Raw genomic sequence first — 25404 nt, 5'->3', positions numbered from 1 at the left:
GCATCTTTGTAGACATCCCACTCTTGGATTACAGTTTTTTTTACAGCCATGATTCTAATGCTAAGTGAACATTCCCACATTTTATATCTAAAAGGGGGACAGGCTGGTTAAGGAGACTTGAAATGAAATCCAGAGCCTTTCGCTTTGAGATCCTTGGCCTCAATTCAGCCGAGGTCAGTAGTAAAGAAAGCCATTTTTACAGGATGATTGCTTGATGGTCTGAGTTTATTTCAGTCCAGTCCTTAGAAGACATGTCCTCAACAGAGAAACCACCGTGACACCCGACACAGTTGGTAGCAATTGCCACCGTGTTGGCAGTTTCAGCAGAGGAGTCCAGGAAGGAATGGTCACGGAGCATGAACTACTCCCTCCCTCTCTGGAGCAGGCCCCTCCAGCAGGGGAGTTGAGGCACATCAGCAGGGTGATGTGGGGGAATCTTATTACCTGACTTATATCTGTTCTGGGGGTACAAGGAGGACTTCTGTCTCCAGGACCAATTCATTTCAGAACCTTTGAAAAGCACTCAATGCCCATAAAATATTATATATTATTTTATTTGACACTGTGTAGAGACTTTGTAGAAAATATGGGTACCTGACATACTGCTGGGAGTTATGGATAAGTAATCATTCTCATTCTTCTTTTTCACCAATATCACCTGCCAAAAGGAGAAAAAAATATATATGTGATACATCCACAAATGTAAAATAGTTGGGCTAACAGTATGTAAACAGGATAAGACATTTTTGGTACTGGATGCTACAGTCCATGTCTGCTGGCATTTCACATTGCACTGAAGCTGAGGTGCCTTGCACCACTGCAGAGGGCACAAAGTGTGAGCTACTGCCTGAAACGTGGCACAGTTGTGGAAGACCAGGTCTCCAAACGCATAGTCAGAAAGCATGTGCATGTGAGAGAAGAATGCTCCCACTCACACCATGGAACTACCAGCCAGGGGACTCCTTCCTCTGGATTTTATGTAGAAGGCAGGACCAGCTCCAGGGTTTTTGCCTGCTCCCCCCCAAAAGCTACGATTGCAATCGGCAGCACTCCGGTGGCAGCTCCACTGCGCCGCTTTCTTCTTCGGCAGGAATTCGGCGGCATGTGCTTCCCTCCGAGAGGGACCTGCCGCTGAATTGCCACCGAACAGCCCGACGTGCTGCCCCTTCCCCTTGGCCGCCCCAAGCACCTGCTTGCTGGGCTGGTGCCTGGAGCCAGACCTGGTAGAAGGTTCCACAGGGCCCCAATTAATATTAATGCAAAGATGCCTTTAGAACTTCATAATATCTTGCAAGGGCCATGTAAGTTACTTGTGTTTTCCTCCCACTATTCAATGAAAGCTTTTCGGACATGTATTCTTATTTTCTTTAGATTTATTTGGGTTCTAGGGACACTTCCGTCCCCTCTTGAGAGATAATGGGCCTGATCGCCAGCTAAGGTTCTGCCCATAAACTTTATAGGAAGTTGTTAGCATTATTTCACAATAACCAATACATCCATTACTTAGTTGTGTGGCGTATTTCTTATAGACAAGTACTACAAAACATAATATTTCCTTCAGTAATTAAATCAAATAACTTAATTGTAAAAGAAATGCAAGCTTTAGATATTGTAAGCAAGAAGATGCTCTATGGATAGTGTGATTACTTTAACTGAAAATTCCTTTAAAAATTAAACCAGAGGATACATTGTTAAAATAAATACGCCTGTTTCCTATATTCTTTACCACACTAGTTGCAGTATGGGAAAGTAAATGCTTGGGGTAAATGTGGGCTCCTAACCCACAAAAAGTCAGAGTAATCATTCAGGCTTTGAACATGGAACTCCATGGGGACTTGGAAGAACGGAATGGACCACCACCAAAACTGTGGCATAACATCTCACTGTCTTTATTTCAACCTAGAAGCTGGAACACCAGCTGCACACCCTCTGCACCATCTATGTGGAAGGGCCCTGGGTCTCTAGTAGCCCTTCTGTGTTGGCCTACATGGGCCTGGCATGGAACCTCCTCTTCAGGGTGCAGAGCATACAAAGACACCACTGCACGTCTGCTCCACCTGTGACCCTTCATACAGGGCTATCATGGGTGCAAGGCAGTGCTATAAATTCATGTGATGTCATGCCAGCAAATATTGAAAATCAGCCAATCATATTTTGAAGACCCATGTCAGAGTCCCCAAATAAAGTCAGACTGATGTGTTTTTTAAGGTAAAACAAGAAAAACGTTTTTCCATTTATCAGGTCTGCCTGTCCACATTACCTGTTCTTTATTAATTACGTGGCTGGAACCCCTTACTATAATTTGGCTGGCATCATGTTATCCTCTAGCTCCCTCTAGTGCACCATTGATACCAACCATGAACAGGATGTCATACCCAGCTGTGAGTTATGAAACGGAGCCAGTCAGAGCCACTAAAGTGGCAGGGGAAGTGTGCTCCAGCAATGAAGAAAGTACAACAGGACTAATGTGTTAAAATGAGTGACACGCCGGGGGTAGAAAGCTAGCAAGAAACAGTCAGTAGTGTGAGAAAAAGGAGACGGGAGCCAAAAAAGGTTTAGCAGAGACGCATGCAGAAGTGCATACATAAGCAGATGAAAGAAGCTCTCCTTGGGAACCTGGGCAGGGTACAGATCTGAATTTAGAGCCACACATGATATAAAATAAGAAACAGCTGCATTTAATCTTTTGAGTCTCCTTGAGCTTCACTCTCATGATTTATGACACTGGCACAAACCCCTAATGAAATTATAGCCCTATAATTCACTGTTATTTATTCTCTCTTGACATGATTAGAAACCTACTAGTCCAATGTTAGGATTTTTCGATGTGAGTTTAGCCCTCATCATGTAATGTATTAGTATATTGTTTTAATTGTAACTTGTTCTTAATTTGTTTTAATCATTTTTGATCCATTTAGCCTGACATGTTTGATAAACCTTAACAATAAATTGTTATTCCAAAGTTTGAGATTGCTACACCAAGTTCCCAAAGTATTTAAAGGATCTCAACTTTTATGGTAATTATAACAGCAAGTAAGAAAATAAAACCAGCTGGATGAAGGTTTTATGGGACAAAAGTCAAAATAATCAGACTCCTTGCATGTTCTGATGTATTTGTGTCTCCTCTTTCCCTCCCTACTGGCTGCCTGAAAGCAAATCTGGACTCTTCATAGAAATAACAGTATGTCCTTTAATCTTTAGGTGCAAAACAGATATTCTGTTTCACTTTTGCCATGTACAAACAAGTATAAACAGAGGCTACAAAGAAAACTTTATTCTCTTTCTACTGACATCTTGTGGAACTCTGAGGTATTTTATATTCTGCCAAACAACAAATTAAACAGGAAACTAGTACACATAGATCAGGTCTGTTCCTACTCCCATTAAAGTCAGGATCAGACCCCTTCCAACATGCCAGTGGAACTAGTGAATCTCACCAATAAACCATTTGCCTGAATGTAATTGTGGTTAGGTTACTTACTGACAATCTGACAGTACTCTTAAAAACAAATCATCATGTTTTGGAAATAAAGCTTGTCCCTCCTGTAAATAATTAGTTACTAGTCTTAAAATTATTGTCTACAGGCCAATTTAAGAAAGAAATAAAGAAAAGTAAAAGCTTTTTCAGCCAATCATGTTTTAAGGACCAACACGCCGCAATGGGAGTTTTGCCATTTTCCTCAATGAGACTAGTACTTGGCATGAAGTAATCACTCATGTAAAAATTCAGGAGGAAATGAATGAAAGGAAAGATGACCATTTGTTTAGGTCACTACACTGAGACTCAATAGATCTGTCAATGCCACAGACCTCTTGTGTGATTTGGAGCAAGTCACCTAATCTTTCTGTGCCTCAGTTCCCTGTCTGTAAACCTGAAAGACTACTTTCTTCCTCTTTCTCTTGTCTGTGTAGCTCACTGGGTCAGGGACTGCCTCCTGCTCTGAGTATATACAGCAACAAGCACAATTGGGCCCTGATTGGTTGGGGTTGCTAACTGTTTTATAGATGACAATGATTTTAATAGTGTTTCTTGATTCAATTCTGGAATTAGTAATTAAAGTTTCATCCTGCATTTTATCTGCAGTAAATAAAATAACTTCCTTTTAAGGAATGTGGCAAATTGCAGGGAACAGTTCAGTCTGTGCTGTTTATCTGTTTTGTTGTCCCAAAAGTCAAATGTCTTTGTCTATAGATCCACAAGGGCATGTTTTGCCTCCAATCTTTAGACAATCTCTCTGGAAGAATACTCCTTTTAGTGCTGGGCCTTAAGGCTCCACTTTTTATAAGGAGGAGCCCTCTGGCCCTGCTATACCACTGACTTTAGCACCCCTGTTTCTGACCTTGGCTCTTCCAGCCAGTCCAAAAGAACAGGAACGCCGGTTACAGATTTTGGGAAGCTATGCAATCAGCAGATGCTTGCAGGGATACAGTGCAGCCTTTTCAAACCAAGGCAGCTTTTATGTCTACACTTAAACTGCAACAACGGCACCACTGCAGCTGCACTACTGTAGCATTTCAGTGTAGACGCTCACTACAGCAATGGGGGGAGGGGAGTGTTTCTCCCATCACTGAAGTTAATCCATCTCCGTGAAAGGTGATACTAGGTTGATGGAAGAAACATTGCGGGTTAGGTCACTTAATTATGTTGCTCAGGGGTGTGGATTTTTCACACTCCTGAGCAACGTAGCTGGGTCAACCTAACTTTTTAGTAGTGTAGACCTGGCCTGAGTCAACTGGAATACAGTATTGAAATGTCCTAGGGCTAGAATGAAAAGAGTTCTGATACCCAAGTGCTCACACCTCAGTCCTTTGTTCCCAGTCAAGCTGCTTCCATATTTCCTTTCCCTTGGCTGCCAGTTATTAAAAGTTAATATCCAGTCACTTGTCTTCCATTGTATCTCCAGTGCAACCCTATTCAAATGTAGACAACTCTTGGTAGTTCATTCATACCAACTCAGACCCACCTAACTCTTACCCATTCCCCATCCCAAGAAAAAAATTAGTCCCTTCATAACCAGTGGGTAACATTAGAAAACAAGAGGGAAAACTGAGCTACACATTTTTTTTTTGTTAAAATAATACCCAAATGCCCCACATTCTTCACAGTTTTCTCTGGATCTAGTATTGTAATCTGTTTGAGGGGTGAGTGGTGTCTAAATTAGCTACAGAATTTTCCTCCCTGGAGGCTGGTTAAGTGTGGAGGATGTTAGAGAAAAACTGGTTCTCATTCAAAATCAGTTACTGATCTAAAAAGGTTGTAAAAGGGTACAAATGGCATCCAGGCGGGAGATTTATGGGGCAAATCCCTTTTCCACAACAGGCCAGTAATGTATGGGATTCATACATTATGAACATTGGTGCCTAACTTTCCCTTTCTGCACTCCACAAATGATACAACTTTTACATGAGAGAGAAAAGGTGGATGATGTAATATCTTATGGTCTGGGAAAGATAATCAGGTGGGTCACAGCTAATTACAAGGCAGAACAGATTGTATTTAGCTCTGACACTCTGTTTACCTGTCCCAGACCTGAAGAGGAGCTCTGTGGAGCACAAAAGCTTGTCTCTTTAACCAGCAGAAATTGCTCTAATAAAAGATATCACCTCATCCACCTTTCTTTCTCATATCCTAGAACCAACACAAATGCAAACAACTTTTAGGTTTTCACTCTTAATGTTACCACCCAGGAAGCAATCTCTAGCAATCTAAACTTTTGTGCCTTTAGCAATCTGTCTAGTGTTTTGCAAGAGGGCTAGCCACAGTCTCACTCTCCCCTTACAGTCCAATCTTTCCATTCATGAAGTATTTCCCTAGGCTACTATCTTGAGATAAGCCCCATCCCAAAAGCATTAGTTGCAGATATATGGCAGTTAAGGTTGCAAAAGATTTCTCCTGTCCTTTCAATGCAGATATTCTGAACCTTTCCCCCAGCCTCCAGATTTGCAGCCACATGCTGTGTGTATGATTCAGTGTCAGGAAAGGAGGATTCAGGGTTTGTCTTTACTTGACGTAGCGCACCTGGTGAAGACACAATATGTCAACGGGAGAGCACTCTCCTGTCAACGTAATTACTCCACCTCAACGAGAGGCAGAAGTATGTCTGCATAGTGAAGACAGCGCTTTTTGGCTTTGTCTACATTGGCAATTGAAAGACAAAACTTTTGTCGTTCAGAGGTGTTAACCCTTATCCTTCCTTCCCCCCTAAAGACAAAAGTTTTGCCGACGATAAGCGCTGGTGTGAACAGCACTTTGTCGGCAGGAGTGCTTGCCTACCAACAAAGCTAACGCCACTTGATGAGGGACAAACAGCAGACGACAAACAGCAGCTGCTGACAAACAGTAGCTACACTGTGCACCTTTTAGCAGCACAGCTGTGTCGCTAAAAGCTGCATAGTGTAGACAAAGCCTAAGTCAATGTAACTTATGTTACTTAGGGGCGTGGCTTTTTCACACCCATGAGCAACGTAAGTTGCATCAATTTAAGCAGTAGTGTAGACAAGCCCTCAGATTTGTCCAAACACAGAAGAAACATTAGAAATGGCTACATACTGTCCCTTTCCCCATATAATATCTCAGGACTCCTAGTCTCCACTGGCTAGAAAAGGGCATATTTGGAATTCATTCAGAAACCTGGGTTTCTAGTTTAGTAACACATCAGTCTGTTTGACTGACAAGCCATGTGCCAGTTATTGTTCTTACTCTTTTTCATCATCACAAAAGGTGATTAACCAATTAACTTTAACCAGTTTGGTTAAACGCACACTCCAAACTCCTCTTCTCTCATACAAACTCACTGGATTAAACAACAAACCTGAGAGGGATTGAATGGCTCAAAAGATTAGGAATGGGGTACTGAAGCCTTTCACCTCTATATCACTGTTTCAGATCTAAGCAGTGGCTGGTAGTCTTTAGCATCTAATGGCTGTTTTGGTGAGGTATGCCAAATGATTTTGCGGTTTGAGCTCAGTCCTCTGTGGACAAATGTTCGCATCACAAAAGAAAGTCTTACTGGCAAATGTCAGCAGAGATGCCAAGGACTGAATGGGCATGAAGAGAAATGACTGACTGACTTTTTATCTGGTCCCTTTCCAGAAAAGAGCTGTTAGGCAACATGGAGGAGCCAGCACAGTGGTCTACACTACCACTTAAATCGATATAATTTATGTTGCTTGGGGGTGTGAAAAAAATCACCCCCCCACATGATGCAAGTTACAGCGACCTAAGAGCTGTCCACACCAGCACTATGTCTCCCGCTGACATAGCTACCGCCTCTCGCGGAGGTGGAGTAATTACACCGATGGGAGAGAGCTGTCCCATCGGCATAGAACATCTTCACCAGATGCGCTAGTTCGGCGCAGCTGCGTCAGGACAGCTCTGCCAATATAGAGCTTCTAGTGTAGACTAGTCCTCAATCTCCAGTACTGTACTGTCAATCTAGCATCTGCCAGAAAGCACTAACAATTCTGTCAAAAGCATTAGGCCAGTCTCTCTTTCATAATGTAGCTAGTCTCCCGAACCTTCTCATTTTTAAAGCCTATCACAGTCTAGTGTGATGAAGTCAAGGCACTGAACATGTTCTAAAGTCTATAATTACATTGCCAGCAGTAAATAATATACTTTCAGTGCACACTTGTAGATAGACTTGCCAGGTAACAAAATGGCTTCCACTAATGTACTACCAACATTTCTTGTGTATGTTGAATCAAAAGTGACCTTGAGATCTTCATATGACTCAACATATGACTTTATAACATGATTGACAACAGAAATGCCCATGCACTTCCCCAGGGCTAAGCTGAATGTACATCACATGGGAGCTAATAAAATTAGGCGCTGAGTCTTGGAGGGTTCTATATATATTTAAATACCACTGATTTGAGGTCACTCAGCAGCACTTCCCAGTCCCAAGAGGTGTGCAGCAAATTAGAATATCGTGCCCTTTAAGAAAAAATTGGGAGACTTGTCCATTCATCTTCAGCTAAAAGAAAAGGTGGTTCTGACTCTGCCACTCGGTAGCTATGTGACCTTAGGAAAGTTACTTAGCCTCTCTGTTCCTCAGTTAGCCCATCTGATAAATGGGTATAATAATATATACCTCCATCAGAGAGGTGTTATGATGCTTAAATAAGTAGCATTGGTCTGGATTGTCTCCAGATCTGATTCTTCCCATGTCAAATGGTGAGCTAACAGGCTCCACAACACCATCCCTCCCTCTTCCATATCCCACCAGAGAGTATTCTGTGAGTCTGGAGTCCGCAACAGGGAGAAAGTGAAGGAAAGCAATGGGTGGGTTAAGGATGGTGCAGCGCAGCGCTCCACTTCTGTCCTAGGTTAGGATGGCTTCTCCTGAGCCTGGCTGCCCAGTGGCTCTGCTCACTCCCATCACCCATGCCGCACTCAAATGGTGTGGGCTAAATTTGAGTGATGAGTGGCCTTGCGACTGGGTACACAGGGTCACAGTGCCACTCCGGTTTGGCCCAGCTGCCTGTCCACCATCAACCCGTGTGCCAAGTTGCAATGTCAGCCACAGAAATTTTGCCTGGCTGCCCCTGCAATCCTCCCCATCATGATGGAAGAGCAGCCAGGCCAAATCTGAGTGGCGCTGGGACTTCTGAGTGCCCAGTTGCAATGCCACTCAAATTTGGCACATCCAATATCACTGACCATTTTTAAATCAAGATTGGATGTTGTTCTGAAAGATCTGCTCTAGGAATTATTTTGGGGAAGTTCTATGGCCTGTGTTACACAGGAGGTCAGACTTCTGACTTCTTTCTGGCATTGGAATCTCTACATCTTCTGTCTTGGAGAGGATGATCTGGTCTATTTCTACAGTTTTCATAAGAACATAAGAATGGCCATATTGGGTCAGGCCAATGGTCCATCTAGCCCAGTATCCTGACGTCTGGCAATACATGGGTGAATCACAATATTGTGGAGTCTGACCTTTGATTTTTGAAGGCTGGCGGCTGGCAATACTGCTTCTATCTCAGTCATTTCCAGAAGTCTGGCTGTGATCACATAAACACAGGATTATTTCTTGAATGCAGGGTCAGTCAGAATTGGAAACTGAGCTGTGAGGTAGAATGTCCTTATTAAAACATAAATATCCTAAGCAACAGCAAAGGGAACACTCAAAGGTAGTAGCTGAGTAGATTTTTTTGTTTAAATGTTTTTAGATTCATATGATCAGAAAAGGCCATCAGGATCCTCTAGTCTGACCCGCAAAACAAAGGCCACAGCATTTTACGCAGTGATTCCTGCATAGAGCCCAATGTTCTCCCTTTCAACTTTGTTCTAATGTAAAAGTCCCTTCTAAAATGCAGTTCTTATGGTTTTGTAATTGGGAACTAGGGAAGTGAAGGGGAAAATGCCAGTTAATTTTGATCAGGTGTTCCAGGCTATGAGCCCTTACATTTTGTTTTGGCACAAGATGTGGCACTTTTATTTTTCTTGGGGGCTATCTTGGCTTTGTGGTGAAGGATTTACTTGATGTATCATCTGAACATTTTGTTCTGTAAACTTTCTCCACAAAAGCTACTTTCATTTTACCCTCCACTTTCTCTGAGAAAGTCTGAACTGGCGACTCCAATTGCAATTTATGAAAAACAGTCAGTAGTGCATGGATAATACTTATTATTAATCGAATATCCTTGAAATATATTTTTAATAGTAAACCAAAGTCAACATTTTTGGGATTATGTTATGTGCGAGATTCTTTTTCACTGGCCACTTTAGTGGAATATTTGTAGGCCGCAGTTTATATGAGATGATACCTACAAAGTAAGTATGCAGCATTCTCTTTCTACAAAAACTGGACAATTTAGCGCTCTGTGAGAAATGACATCAGTTCAATACCTGGCAAACAGATATCCCCATCACAAAAGCCACCATCACAATTAGATTTGAGGGGCCATCTCTGCAGGGAGCTCAATCACTACTTCCCCAGTAGATCATTTTGAGTGTTAGCTTCCCCACAAAATAATACTGTGCGGTAAATGATAACTGTATAAGTATGATTGATATACCTTTCACATAAACATTTTCAGTCTCTTATCCTTCAGCATCTGATCATATTAGCAACGAGACACTGTGCCCTACAATTAGGACATCTGCCAGTAGTATTGTCTATTCCTAGTCTTTCCTTTTTCACAGTGGCAGTATTCTAAAGTGGCAGTCTCCTTTCCAGAGGGGTAGTTTTTTACCATTGAGCTTCAACACTCCCTTATTTTATCTTGTCACTAATCTACCCTGAGAGGTTTTTGACCACTCACAACTCAACATGAATGGTTGTTCCTCTGCATCTCTCCAGTTCAAACCATTAGATAGTTAATGTTCAGCTCTGTACTGAAAAGTACAGAAAGGCCCTTTGTTTCAGCAGGTTGTCTACAATGTAAAAGCCTGAAAATTGTTACACGCAGATAATACTTTTAATAAGCTATTATTGTAACCTCAGCCCCAGCCTCCTCATGTGGATTTTTGAAAGCATTTGGATTTCAATTAGCACAATTGTAAAATGAACAGTGTTTGTTCAGATGGATAGAAATAATTTTAAAGAAGTATAGTGCCAATGGGGCTGCTATTCTTCTACATGGCTTTCTGTGTCTGAAGATGTCCATGTAATACATGAATATTTCTGGAGATAGGTTAGATGGTCTGCAACGTCCGGAAAGGTGACATAATTCAATACGGTTAGGGTTCCATTCATGTTTATCAGAACCTGCTGTATGCAATTATTTTGGTGTGTTTGTGTGAATAAGACCAGTCACCTACTGGAAAATATCATAATTAATCTGTCAGGGCAGCAGGGGAATGTGGAAAGACAGATAAAATATGTTTTCCATTCTCCAAGGATTCTAATACACCAGTATCATCCCTTTTGCTTAACTGAGTAGAGAAAGAGATGTAGTCTTTAAGCAGGATGGATACTAAGCTGAAAATGTAACAAGTCAGTACTAGCTATAAATTAAAGTCATGCTTGCCTTGCTTAATATGTGCTACATAGATAATGATACTACACTTACAAAATATATGAATCTGATCATCATTTGGTATCACAGTTGTGGATTTGATAACATTAGATATATAGCTCTAAATAGGGTGACTAGATGTCCCATTTTTAAAGGGACAGTCTCGTTTTTTGGGACTTTTTCTTATATAGGTGCCTATTAACCCCCACCCTGTCCCATTTTTTCACAGTTGCTATCTGGTAACCCTAGCTCTAAAGGCTGCATATGTGCTGCTTAAACACTCCAGTAGGTTAGAAGACATATCCCTTTAGGGCTGTGGAGCACTAGCTGACATATCACCCAGCTCAAAAAGCTCCACCATTATCACGTCTGAAAATGTGAGCAACAAAGAGCAGATTTCATCAGCCATGCCACCTCCCTACAAAATTGTTCCTGGAAGCTCATAAAAACTCTCCTTACAATCCACCAAGAGTGTATGTGTGCCTTCATGCAGGCATACAGTAGATGATTAGAAGCTTGTACCTCAACAGTACTGGAACTGGAAGCCTCGCTTTACAGATAACTTTATGGTGCCCAGCAACTAGTGTGACCAGAGAGCAAGTGTGAAAAATCAGGATGGGGGAGGGAGGGTAATAGGAGCCTATATAAGACAAAGCCCCAAATATCGGGACTGTCCCTATAAAATCGGGACATCTGATCACCCTACCAGCAACTTATTTTTGAAAATTGGATTTTGTGCCTCTTTCTCATTGTTTACAAAGCATAAAGATTGAAAAGGGGCTTTTTTGTTTTATATGTTGATTTACATATTTTTTTCTGATTGTTTTTAGACTCAGAAATATCAGGAATGTCAAATCTTGTCATCCCTGGGTCTGCTTCCCTGCTGTGAGCCCAAAAGAGCAAGGGGCTGAAACACTGACAAAAATGACCTTGCTTCCAAGTGCTCTTTGGCAAATTAAAATGTTTGGTAATGATTCCGAACTCTGAAAAAAAATTGATAAACATTTCACAGAAAGGGTCACAGAAAATGGGTCCATTTCAAACCCTGAAAGATGGAAACCAATTTATAAATTTCTGTATTTCCCATGAAACGGTTTCTTCATTTTTCAGTCAGCTTTGCAAAAAATCCTTTCCCCTCATAATAGCTCAGTCTCTTGACTCTTGTGATGTCATAATGTCACTAGTTCACCAGTCACTATAGAGTGAAAGTAAATAAAACCTGAACTTATAACATATTCAAAAGAATAACTATAATAAAATAGTCACAACCCCCTCCACATCTTCTTATGAAAAAAATCAATCAATCAAACAAACAAAAACTTGTGTGCTTTCTTTGTATGTCTCATAGATCTAAAAAAGGGCATGGACCCTATATTTTACCTGTACAGGTCCCCTTTAACAGAAAGCATTTTAACCAAACCTAGGTGCACTCACAAAAGTTCTAGCTGATTTGCAGTTGTGTATTAAAGATATTTATAAATGGAGTGATTTAGGCCTTGATTCAGAAAGGTACTCATGCACTTCCATAAGTATTTTGCTTAATAAGGATCCTAGTGGGGGCTACTGGAGATGTAAAAAAATAATTAAAAAAAAAAAGAGTTTAAATGTAAGTGGTTATTCTTGTATATGTTTTAAATGTAAATGTATTTGTTTTAAGATCATTGGAGATACCACATGGCTTTGACGTAACATTTTTCTTATTTTTGTTTTCTGTTCTATCAATTCAGGACACATTAGCTCTCATTTAAATTTCAATAAGGGAGAGTTTATCTTCCATGTTAATTTTCATCACTGCTCATTGTGAAGTCTGTAAGTGATGAGTTGTGTCCTGCAATTACTTGCAGGTCATCTTGAATTACCCGCCACTCTCCACAAATGACTAATTACAGAGAACCAGAAAGATAGTAATTTTCAAACAGTTTTACTGAATGTGGTAATTTCCCCTCATTATTAACTGGATATTAAAAATTACATTTTCTAAACCTCCGGCAGGAGGTGTCTGAATGAAACTTGTCAAAGGAAGACAAATTTTGTCCATGTGCCTCGTGTGAGTGCTGTGCCCATAAGTTTAGTGAAGCAGAAATAAATATGATCTGAATTGCAAATGTCACTTTATTGACTGGAGATGAGAATTACCTTAAAAACTTCTACTGGCATTTGTTTTGAACTATTTCAGAGGTATTTCAGCAGGATTAATACAGCTTCAGGCTGGCTGCTTTCCTTAACCAAAGCTTTATAGATACAGAAGTTTGCTTTAAAAAGCAAATCTAACTACTGAAAAGTCATTTTCCATATCAAGAGTCTCAGAAATCTTTTACAGTGACCAGATAATTAGAGCTGCGTAGAAAGCATTGGATGAACAAATGGAGAAGATTCAGTTATGGGCAGAGAATCAGATCCACAGTTTTGCACCAACTGAAATTTGGGGAGGTTTAAGACCTGAATCTGCATCTGAATTTTCCACATGGTCCCTATCTTTATAACTGGACAAACTAAAACCTTAGATCCAGATGCCCACATACACCTCTACCCCGATATAACGCGACCTGATATAACACGAATTTGGATAAAATGCGGGAAAGCAGTGCTCCAGGGAGGCGGGGCTGCGCACTCCGGTGGATCAAAGCAAGTTCGATGTAACGCGGTTTCACCTATAACGCGGGAAGATTTTTTGGCTCCTGAGGACAGCGTTATATTGGGGTAGAGGTGTACTTTGGAGTGGGAGTGTTCAACACCTGAGATTTGTGGGATGAGTGCATCTATAATTATGGTTTGGGGAAATTTCTGAGGTACTGTTTAATGAATAAAATTTAGGTTGTAGGACCAGGACAACAATTAAAGTAATAGCACCAGTTGCCTCTTCTCTTCTGAATGTTTACAGGCAGCAGAACTTAGTAGAGAGGGATGTAGGGAGGGTGAAAATCTGCTCAGCTCATTTCTGGGGACAAACTGGTTGCATGAATTCTGCAGCACATCAGTGTACTGCTGCATAAACAGAGTGAGAATGCATATTGGCCATGAGCTTACCATGTGATATGGCACCAAAGAAGGGTAATGCAATTTTGGGATGCATAAGCAGAGGCATCATGTAATGCAGCAAGGAGGCAATAATCTCTCTCTGTTCGGCTGTGGTGACCACACACCTAGAATACTGCCTTCAGTTGTGGACACCTCAGTAGAAGAAAGATAGTAATGAATAGAGGAGAGTTGAGAGCAGACCAGTGAAAAATGATTATGGGTCTGGACAGACTGATTTCTGAGGAAAGAATAAGAGAGTTAACTATGGCTTGGCTAAGTGACAACAAAACACTTGATAACCATATAGCCAAGAAGAACAAGAGCTGATGGCCGAATGCTCTTGCTATGGAGATTCCAATCAAATTGCTGCTTAGTGTTACTGGTGGGAATGTAACTATGTTAAAAGGGTAGGTATTTTTAAAAGTGAAAATTCCCTCCTGTTTTTAAACTGATATTTTGAAACAAGCCCATACGGCCATTTCAGAAACTTAATCCAAAGCTTATTTTTCAACAGAACAACCCAATTATTCCACTAATAATTATGCTTCTTAAGTTCCAGAAACATACTGAAACTCACCAAAGACATCATGACATATGCCTCAATTGTTCATTAGAATGATGTTACTAGTATTACTCACTGATGATTTCACTACCTCTCGCAAGGAAACAACACACACACTTTTTACCTTTTCCCTCCTTCCTCTCACCCTATTGAATTATTTATTCTGTAATTAACCAGTTAGGCTCCATCATGTTATTTTAAAGTGAATAATTTTAACTGCTAGCAAGTAGGGTTTGCTTGATTCTCAGTACAGGTGTTATGGGGTCATGTAACGGGGCATTTTGGAACCACAGAACTACAGGTGGCTCTCTGCAAACTGCTGATGGTTTTTTGCTGTAAGCTGCTTTTCTTTAAGTGATTTGATTTTTAATTTTTTAGACATATTTATAAGGTGCACAAGTTTACTACAAATGTACATTTTTTTATTTTTCATTCCTTGTGTCTTGGTCACATGTGACACTACTTTATTCATCTCTGTCATTTTTTCAAAGTAAGATTTTTTTTAAAAATAATAAAGTAATTAAGTTACCCCCACAAGAGCATCTAGGTTGCTGTATAATAAAAACTCTGTAAAAGACAAAACCCCCTTAATAATAAAGCCCACGCTACTTGAAAGTCAAATAAGGAAAACACGTGGAAAGGATCTGACACATGGGAAAAAGGAAAGGGAAAAAGTTATACGATGGGACCAATATAGATCACAATAAAATTTTTAAGTAACATAAAAACTCAGGTATGATATAAAAGATTTTGCTCTACATAAGCGTGTCCGGGTTACTTTGTCCATCAACTTGATTTAAAGAATCAGTATCATTCCAAGGTTAAAAAGAGTTAGGCCTGATCTACTCTAAAAAATTAAGTTCGCTTAACTATGTCGCTCAGAGGTGTGAAAAATCCACACCCCGATTAGCATAATTAAGCCAGCAGAAGCCCCAGCACAGACAGTACTAGGTTGATTGAAGAATTCTTCCGTCTACCTAGCTACCGCCTCTCTGGGGGGATTGTCTGTGCCAATGGGATTACCTACAGCGGTGCAGTTTTGCCGCTGTAGCATTTCAAGGGTAGACAACCCCGCAGACATTCCAGTTATGATTAATGACTTGGACATTAGACATTCCACGCTTAATTTTCAGAAAGGCTTATCCGCAGCTCCCACTGGCATATGAGTGCTCAGCACCTCTGAAAATCAGCCCATCGACCTAATTATCAAAATGACAAGAGTGTAATGTTTGGCCTCTAGACTGCATTAAATGAAATGAAATATCATTACTGAGTGCTAATACCATGGGGATCTAGGGTCTATTGCTATGAAGTAAGCACAATCCTCCTATTCTATCATGTTGATCTTAATCTCCATGCAAGGGGAGCCTGCACAAAAGAAGGGGCATTCTGACTCTGTGGCATGCTCTCTCCTTTTCCGCCAAGAAAATGCCAGTAGTGTTCCAGCTCCTGATTCAACCCCCCACTGGAATCAATTGCAAAATGCTCCTGGGCCTTGGGTCGGACCCTCGCTTCTCTAAGCTACCTATGGGGGAACACAGCTCAGGTTTATACCTGCTTTGTTAACTTGGGTTGTTTCCTCTCTGTGCTTTGGAGCTGGCTTTTATTAGACAAAAAGGACAGGAGTACTTGTGGCACCTTAGAGACTAACAAATTTATTAGAGCATAAGCTTTTGTGGACTACAGCCCACTTCTTCGGATGCATATAGAGTTACAAGGGGAGATAGATTCAATGTTTGTAATGGCTCAGCCATTCCCAGTCCTTATTCAATCCTGAGTTGATTGTGTCTAGTTTGCATATCAATTCCAGCTCTGCAGTCTCTCGTTGGAGTCTGTTTTTGAAGTTTTTCTGTTGTAATATAGCCACCCGCAGGTCTGACATTGAATGACCAGACAGGTTAAAGTGTTCTCCCACTGGTTTTTGAGTATTATGATTCCTGATGTCAGATTTGTGTCCATTAATTCTTTTGCGTAGAGACTGTCTGGTTTGGCCAATGTACATGGCAGAGGGGCATTTTTTCTCTCTTACTTACTTGGCCTCTCAGAGTTGGTAAGACAACTCCCACCTGTTTATGCTTTCTGTATGTGTGTATATATATCTCCTCAATATTTATTCCACTCTATATGCATCCGAAGAAGTGGGCTGTAGCCCACGAAAGCTTATGCTCTAATAAATCTGTTAGTCTCTAAGGTGCCATAAGTACTCCTGTTCTTTTTGCGGATACAGACTAACACGGCTGCTACTCTGAAACCTTTTATTAGACAGTCAAAGTACGTGTGATGGGGCAAGGCCAGATGGCTACAGTAAAGTAGTGAGGAACAGGTATGTTAGCCCCAGGCTAAACAAATCCCTGGTACCATGGTAACCAAATGGCAGTTGCTCCAGGTTAATCAAGACACCTGGGGCCAATTAAGATCTTTCTAGAAGGCAGGAGAGACAGCTAGATTGATTGGGACACCTGAAGCCAATTAAGGACTGGCTGGAACTAGTTAAAAGCCTCTCAGTTAGTCAGTGTGGGGTGGGTGTCAGGAGCTATAGGAGGGAGCTGTGCTGTTGGAGGAATGAAGTAGTATGAATCCATACCAGGTGCAAGGAAGGAGGCCCTGAGGTAATTGTGAAGAAGATATTGATGGGGGGCTGCTGTGGGGAAGTAGCCCAGGGAATTGTACATGCCCTATTTCCAAAAAGTCAGCTTTCATAGCTGCTAAGTTTAGGGTCCCTGAGCTGGAGCCTGTAGTAGAGGGCGGCCTGGGGTTCCCCCTCCCTGATTAATCACGGATGCTGGGAGACAACAGAGACTGTGAGGGAGGGTTGTTTCTCCTCACCTTCCTTGCTGGCTTATGATGAAAATGGCTCAGTAGACTGTGACCCTTGCCTCTAGAGAGAGAAGGGCTATGTGGAGGGTCACAGTGAGCCTCTGAGGCTAGGAAAAATCTGTCAGGAAACTCAGGACCCATGAAGTCAAGGACAGAACTTTGTCACATACGGTAATTTTTTATCTGCAGTGTGGATCTCTGTTGCATATTCTGCTCTTGTTGATCTCAATGGAAGTTCCATGACTGACTGCTAATTATTAATTAAGGTTTCTGAAGTCCTTTGAGGATTGTAATCTTCAGCACTGAGGAACAACCTGAGGTTTTGTTGCTCAGACATTCCTCAAAGAGAGGCTTGGAATGTAACAGACCAAAGAACCACACACTTGATATTAATTATTAAAAAGACTGATGATCAAATCAAAATAATAATTTGTTCAGATATCAAATATGAGAAATAAATGGTAACAGTGTAATACAAATACAATGTCAAATCCAAGACAGGCTAAACTTCTTTAATTAGAGTTTTACAGACTCTCATTGTCTAATCCTTGTCCACACTAAAATTTACTTTGGTATAATCCACAACTCTGAGTGACTTAAGTTTTAGCAACGTAAGTGCTAGTGTAGACAGTGCTATGTTGGCAGGAGAGCTTCTCCCACCGACATAGCTACTGTGGGAGGTGGAGTAATTAAGCCGATGGGAGAGCTCCCATTGGCTTAGAGCGTCTTCACCAGAAGCGCTACAGCAGCGCAGCTGCATCAGTGCAGTTGCAGTGCTTCTAGTGTATATGTAGCCTAAATCGATCAATGAAACTGTAAACTTTTTTCCATCTTTTCATCATTTTACCCTAACGGAAGGCATTATGTAAGTGCTAAGTATTATTATTATTACTGTTATATGCACTGGAGAGCTCTAGTGTGACTTTGAAAAGAAAATCTTTCCCTTAGTACCAAATCAAGTCAGGAAACTGGTAATGGTGGCCCGGGACATCAGAAAACATGTTCCATCCTGAGTCCTCATCTGTGCTCCAGGGATAGCTATGTATCAGAGAAACTAATCTGTATGGCCATAAGCATGAAGGCCAACAAACCTGGTTTATTGGCTATAAAGTAGAATCCGAGGTCTCATTAATGTTACCACAGTCTAAGAATCACTTAAGTTTTAGACATTGTCCTCCCTATTTCTTAAAAAAAAATAAGTAAATGAAACCATGGACTTTGCTGAATGCATTAAATAAATGCATTTCCGAAGACAGTCTCTTTATCAAATTACATAACATTAGGGGAAAAAATCACATTAAAACCTTTCTGCTGATTAATATATTAGCCAGCAGAAAACTTATGCATTCAGTGTACTTCTGCTGTCAGTAAAACTATGTTAATTACTATGAAAACATGTGGCTCCTGGATTTAGAGTTTGGTGTTCATTGCCGCATCTTGATGCTGCCAGACTTCTACTACCACATTCATACCAACTTCTTCCTGACTGGCAGACACAAATCCATGCTTCATCTAGCAGGATACCTGAGGAACTTACTTTACCATCTTTCTATCTTTTCTTTTTCTATAGTACCACTCACTACAGTATCTGATCACTGCATACACTTTACTAGTGCCTGCACAAAAGGACAGAAATCCTTGGTGTAGAGAGGAGGAGGAGATACTGCAGAATGATGCAAAGGAGAAAGTGAGACAAAGTGGGGGGATGCAAAAAGGGGGGAAAAGGACAGGAGAGAAGCTATAAGCAGGGCTAGTGCAGAAAGAAAACACCAAGCGGGAGGAAGGACAATCTTGTCATTAAGTTACTCAAATAAGATTCTGGAGCTCTAGGTTCAATTCTTTGCTCTGCTGCAAACTTCTTACATAATCTTGGGCAAGTCATAGGGGGTTTGATCCAATACTCTTCCTCCCTCGCCTTCATTACTGCAGCCTGCCATACTCCCCTTCCAGGCCTCCTTTTCAGTTCCAGAAAGAGACTCCACGAACCTCCTCTGCATTCCTCTGGCTCCCTTAAAAGTATTGTATTAGGGTGTGTCCCCAAGTGGGAATTAATTAGGGTTTTTTTTATTATGGCAGCATCTAAGAACACCATTCAAGGATCACAGCTCCATTATGCTAAGCTTTATATGCACATTTATTAAAGATGATGGCCCACAACTGAGACAGCTTACAAACTAGGTCTCAGACAGGGCAGAACAGGTGGATGAGACAGATGAGAGGAGGTGGAGTTGAGATGATGAATTAACAATAAAACAGTAGCATAAAAGCTGAAGTCTCAGCTCACTACTTGCTTAAAAAATGCCAGACAAATGCCAGATTTGTAGCCATCACCACAGAGGGATGCATGAAGGAGGAATTTTAAAGGGATTATGAATTTAAGAATTTTGATGAGGCGTCCTGGGAGAAAGCATGGAGGTGCCTATGGAAGAAGCAGATAAACAGGCAATTGAGGCTGGCTGCCATATTTGGCAGGCATTGACAGCTCACTAAATTGATAGGTCTGTAAGACAGGGTGAGGTTAGATGATGTAAGATCTTAAAAGCAAAGACAAAGTTCATGTGTTTGGTGGGATGAAGGAGAGGAGCCAGTGAAGGGATGCCAAGATGTGACTGGAGTGACAAGCCAAGCAGTTTGTTTTAAGTGCATTTGAGGGAGACGGCATGGCTGGCGTCAAGGCCAGAGAGGAGGAGATTACAGTCATAGTGCAAAGGTGATGAGGGCATAAATGAGATCTGGGGCAGCCTGGACACATTGAAAAGGCCAAATATTTGGAATGTTACATAGGTAGAAGCAGCAAGATTATGGCACAGCCTGTATATCTGGATAGAGACAGAGGGCCAAGTTGAAGAGGATAGGCCTGAGTGACAGGGAGGACGGTGATGTTCACCTTAGTGGTAGGTGAAGGAGAAGAGTTTGAGGGGAAAGTCCCATGCTACCCACTGCCTTACCTGAGTTGCTGGTTACCTCCCTGCGGCTCCCCTGCTCTCCCCACTTTGCCAGCAATGTGTGTGTTTCTCCCCCTCCCAGCTTCAACACTTCTCCCCCATGCAATGCTTTATGACCTAAGGGACGTACTGACTAGAGCAGGGATAGGCAACCTATGGCATGCGTGCCGAAGGTGGCACGCGAGCTGATTTTCAGTGACACTCACACTGCCCGGATCCTGGCCACCGGTCCGGGGGGGCTCTGAATTTTAATTTAATTTAAAATGATGCTTCTTAAACATTTTAAAAACCTTATTTACTTTACATACAACAAGAGTTTAGTTATATATTATAGACTTGTAGAAAGAGACCTTCTAAAACCTTAAATCAGAGTGAATGAATGAAGACTCGGCACACCACTTCTGAAAGGTTGCCGACCCCTGGACTAGAACAATGAGGGAGGTGTTCCTGGCAGGGAAAAGTGAGGCTAGGTTGGGACTAGTTCCTCCCTAGAGTCCTGACTAGGGTGACCAGGTGTCTCACGCAGCCGAACATCTGATGACAGTCATCAGAGAGAAATGCATTCTCTAAGTCTCCTGGAACACTTACACAGAGGAGCTTGAAAGTCAGGAATGAGACTTGGAATTTGACCTAGTGTTCTACAGAGCAGCCATTGCAGTGAGAAATGCACTAGAGGGATGTGCTTTCAGCAATCGGTGTTGCATTTTGGACTCATTGTTCTAAAGTTCATAACTATGAAAACTGAATTGGATTAATCAAGCCTTAAAGTCACAAAGGTATAGATTACCAAGGCCAACTCATCAGCAGACAGGATGAGTGCAGTCTAGTTTCTCTCAGCTGGGGAAAAAGTATTGTGACCATCCTGCACCAGTGAGGGCCCAAGGGCATTTTGACGGTATGGGGAAGATTCGCTCCCTAGTTAGCCCCATTATGGGGAGAAATGTTGTTTGGCGGGACAAGCAGGGAACTGAGAGTCAGGACTCATAGGTTCTATTTCTCATTCTGTTATTTACTAGTTATGCGATTTTGGTCATAATTCTGTAATCCTTTTGGCTCCGTAAAATGGCTATGAAACTCACTGATCTCTGAGGGGTGAAGTGGTGCAAAATTAGTTAGTTTTTGTGAAGCAGTTTTGAGATCCAGCCATGAAAAGCTCTACAGAAGGGCTTAGTATTAGCATTTTCTTTGAGATGTTGTAGGCAAATTACACGTAGCTTTGTCCACAAACAAAGTACTTTTTAGTAACTTTGGGTTTTAGATGTCTTTACGGTTCTCTTCACAGTGGAGAGTTCTGTTACTGCATGTATCAGAAAAAAATATCCGCGCATGCACATCTATAGCTATATATTCCAGGGTACATGTTGTGCGACTGCTCTAGTTTACACTCAGTAAAATGTAGGTAAGTACAACTCAAAAGGCCGGGTCAAGAAAATCCTGACTAGAAAAGCAGGAAGCCCTAGCTCCTGGATTCATGTGAATGTGTAAGAATCTCAGCTTTCATTTATAAAATCAAAAGTTTCTAGTCCTTATGGTTCTGGAGAAAAGCATACCCTCTGAAAGGTAAAAAACAAAACCCAAAATTAATTATTTTAAAGAATATCATTATTTTTAAACCAGTCTCATGATTTTTGTGGCTTGACTCATGATTTTTGAATGCCTCGTGTTGACAGTCCTGAAGCATTAATAGTGTTTTGGGTCCTACAGAAATCTTAACGTATGTGATATTGTGATATCATTGCAATCGATCAACCTACTGGAATTCACAACTGTATTGACATTTATATTTCTTGTTACTTTACCAAAGTTACATGAAGGAACAATGCAAATGAATGAACTTTTCCCATATTCAGTAATATTAGTCCATGCTGGGGAAGAGTGAGGCTCTGATCCTGCAAAGACTTAAGAACCTACTTTACTTTAAAGCTCCTGAGTAGTCACAGTTAATTAAATACAACCTTAATGGGTCTAGTCATGTACTTATGATTAAGCATCATGTTTAAGCATTTGCAGAATTGAGGCCTAAGATACACTGTAATGGGAGGTGAATTTTGCAGCCAGGAAACCTGAATTTAGAGTGGTTTTATCTGGGCAAAATCAACATTGCAAATGAGCTTATTTTCATTTTTTTCCTGGTAAAAGAAAGATTATTACTGATTATTATTATAATGAATCATAAAATGTATGTCTGAGTAACTCAGTGAACAAAACATTCTAGTTTAGAAATATAAGCTAAAGTGAGGTTTAATTTTCTTGTGCACTGTAGCAATCACAAACCAGGCATCAAATTCAATATATATCTTGGCCAGAATTTTCTCAGTCTAGATTTCCCCATGCTACTGCACTGGTTGATACTAATAAATCCTGACCCACAAAAGCAAGGCCTTTGAGTTGATCTATTTAGCTTTTATTTAATTTATATTTCTCTGTATTGATTCTATTCACCATGCAGAATGTTACTGTATGTTAGGGTGAGGAGGCAGGGTTAGCCTAGATAATTGTGGTGGTCCTTTCAGGCCTTGGAATCTGTTCATCTCCTGTTCATCTCCTTATTTCATAAAACACAGGGAAAACAGGATTGCCTGCATTGCCCTCAACATGCTCATAACTCCTGCAATGCTGCCTTAAGACAATGCCCATAGTAAAATGTCATGCTTCAAGGCTTCAGCTGATCACCTGAAGGAGTCAGGAAGGAATTGTGTTCCCCATTGCACAATTAGACAGCTGTATTCTGGGATTTCCCCCTCCCCCGTACTTTTCTACAAAGTATCAGAGATTGGCCACAGCTGGAGATGGGACATAGGGCAGGTTGGACCAATTCTCTGAGGCTATATAGAGAATCCTCTTTCTTACATGTCTGTCTGGTGGTTCTTGCTCACATGCTCAGGGTCAAGCTGATTGTCACATTTGGGGTCAGGAAGGAATTTTGCCCCAGTCAGATTGGCAGGGCCCTTGGAGGTTTTTTGCCTTCTTCTGCAGCATGGGGTGTGGATCACCTGTTAGGACCCTCTCGGTGCATCTCACCTAATCAATGGCCTGTCATTTCAGGAGCTCAGCCTAGATGATCTAAGGATGCCTTCTGTCCCTATTTTATGGGTATGTCTATGTGCCAAAAATAACCACAGAGGCAGAGAGTCTCACAGCCTGGGTCTACAGACTTGGGTTCATGCTACGGCACTAGAAATAGGTGTGTTGATGTTCTGGCTCAGGCTGGAGCTCAGGCTCTGAAACCCACTTACTTCCCTGGGCTTTATAGCCCAAGCCTGAATGTCTACACATCTGTTTTTAGCATCTGTAGACCTGGGCTCTGAGACTTGCTGCCGTGTTTGTTTGTTTTTTTGCCATGTAGACACACTCTAAGAAAGTGTATCTAACTGCTGCATCTCACAAGGCCGTTTCTCTGGTTCATAATAACTCAGAAAGAAACAAAGATTAAAAAAAAGTAAAAATTCAATTAACATGTGGGTTTGACCCATAGATTCTGCCACTCTTGCTTGTGTTGAGTAGTACCTCACCCCACAAGGAGACCCACTAAAATCTATTCTGAGTAAAGCATCGCTCAACATAAGTAAGCATGGCAGAAAACTAGCCACAAAGAAGGATAGTCCAGTGGTTAGGATGCTTGCTAGGATTTGAGAAACATGGGTTTAATTCCCTGTGTTGCCACAAACTTCCTGGGTGAGGCTGGCCATATCATTTTAAGATAGACTTTCAATGGTTAATAAAAGGAAGAATAGGAGTACTTGTGGCACCTTAGAGACTAACAAATTTATTAGAGCATAAGCTTTCGTGGACTACAGCCCACTTCTTCGGATGCATATAGAAAACGGTTAATAAGGCACCTAGTGGGATTTTTCACAACTACATAGGTACCTAAGCCCCACGGAATTCAGTGGGAGTGAGGTGCTTTCACAAATTCCACCAGGTACTTATCTGCACCATTAGGCATTTAAATACCCCTAAAATGTGCCTGTTACCATCTATCAAATGGAATTGGCAAGTTTCAATTTAAATTGTTAGTCATCGGTAAACATCGATCTCACTTGACACACAGAAAATGACCAAAAATATTTTTTATATAATATATATACAATATTTTATATATATATATATATATATATATATATATATATATATATATATATATATATATATATATATACACACACCTCTACCCTAATATAATGCGACCTGATAGAACACGAATTCGGATAGAACGCGTTAAAGCAGTGCTCCGGAGGGGTGGGGCTGCGCACTCTGGTGGATATAACACGGTTTCACCTATAACGCGGTAAGATTTTTTGGCTCCCGACGACAGCGTTATATCGGGGTTATATAGAGGTGTATATCCATCAATAATAATCAGCAGGGATCGGGTGTCATCAGCTTCATGGTTATGCAAGGAGCCCACTGGCTCACTCCTGGGCAGGAGTGTGGGGCCGATCCCTGGGTAGGAGCCATTTAGCAGCATGGTGGCCTCTTCCTTGCAAGCCCTGGAAGCCCTGGCTGGGGGATTCGGTGCCAGTGGGCCAGGACTGTATGCTTCTCTGCACTTTGCACCTGGGTGTCTTGGGCCTCACAACTGTACAGACAACCCCCTGCAGCCCCGCTTTCAGCACTGCCCTAGATCCAATCCATCTCCACCTTAATTTCCTGCAACTGTGAAAATTAAAATAGTTAAAAATAAAAAAACCCGAATAAAAATTGCTATTAATTACTGAAATTACAAAACAATAAAAATTGAATTCTGCCAAGCCTAAAAATGATTATAGCACTGCACTTCCCTGCCACAGAGGAGTGCAGTAAGGGTACAAACATTCAAGTTTGTGAGGTATCCTTTCATAGGCAGTTATATGTGGGCAGGCACAAATTTGCACCTTTGCAAATATGCAAAACTGGAGTCTGGGTTGATAGCTTTTTAAAAAAAATTAGGTGCTCAGGGCCAGATGATACACAGTGCAGCTATGATGGTACAGTAGCTCCAGAATTTGGCTGCAGTATAGAATGGGCTGACAACAGCCTCCATTCCTAACTGAGGATCTTTCACTAGGTTCCTGTCCTCCTAAAGGTCAAGTCTCTGGCTCTATGTCCTCCATT

The 25404-nt window shown here is 41.3% G+C and overlaps 1 protein-coding gene across 10 annotated transcripts in view; it reads right to left on the bottom strand.

Annotated features, from left to right (window-relative positions):
- The window catches only part of THRB (thyroid hormone receptor beta), a 273610-nt gene that overhangs the window by 74056 nt on the left and 174150 nt on the right, over window positions 1-25404 (bottom strand). For all 10 annotated transcript variants that reach the window (XM_054019952.1, XM_054019957.1, XM_054019951.1 and 7 more), the window contains one exon: window positions 595-658. In XM_054019952.1, the coding sequence (XP_053875927.1) occupies window positions 595-601 (7 nt within the window). In that variant the 5' untranslated portion in view covers window positions 602-658. The remainder of the gene's footprint in view (window positions 1-594; window positions 659-25404) is intronic.

Source organism: Malaclemys terrapin, chromosome 2 (genome assembly GCF_027887155.1).
Source record: "Malaclemys terrapin pileata isolate rMalTer1 chromosome 2, rMalTer1.hap1, whole genome shotgun sequence".
Lineage (NCBI taxonomy): Eukaryota > Metazoa > Chordata > Testudines > Emydidae > Malaclemys > Malaclemys terrapin.
This window is presented reverse-complemented; position numbering and strand designations above follow the sequence as displayed.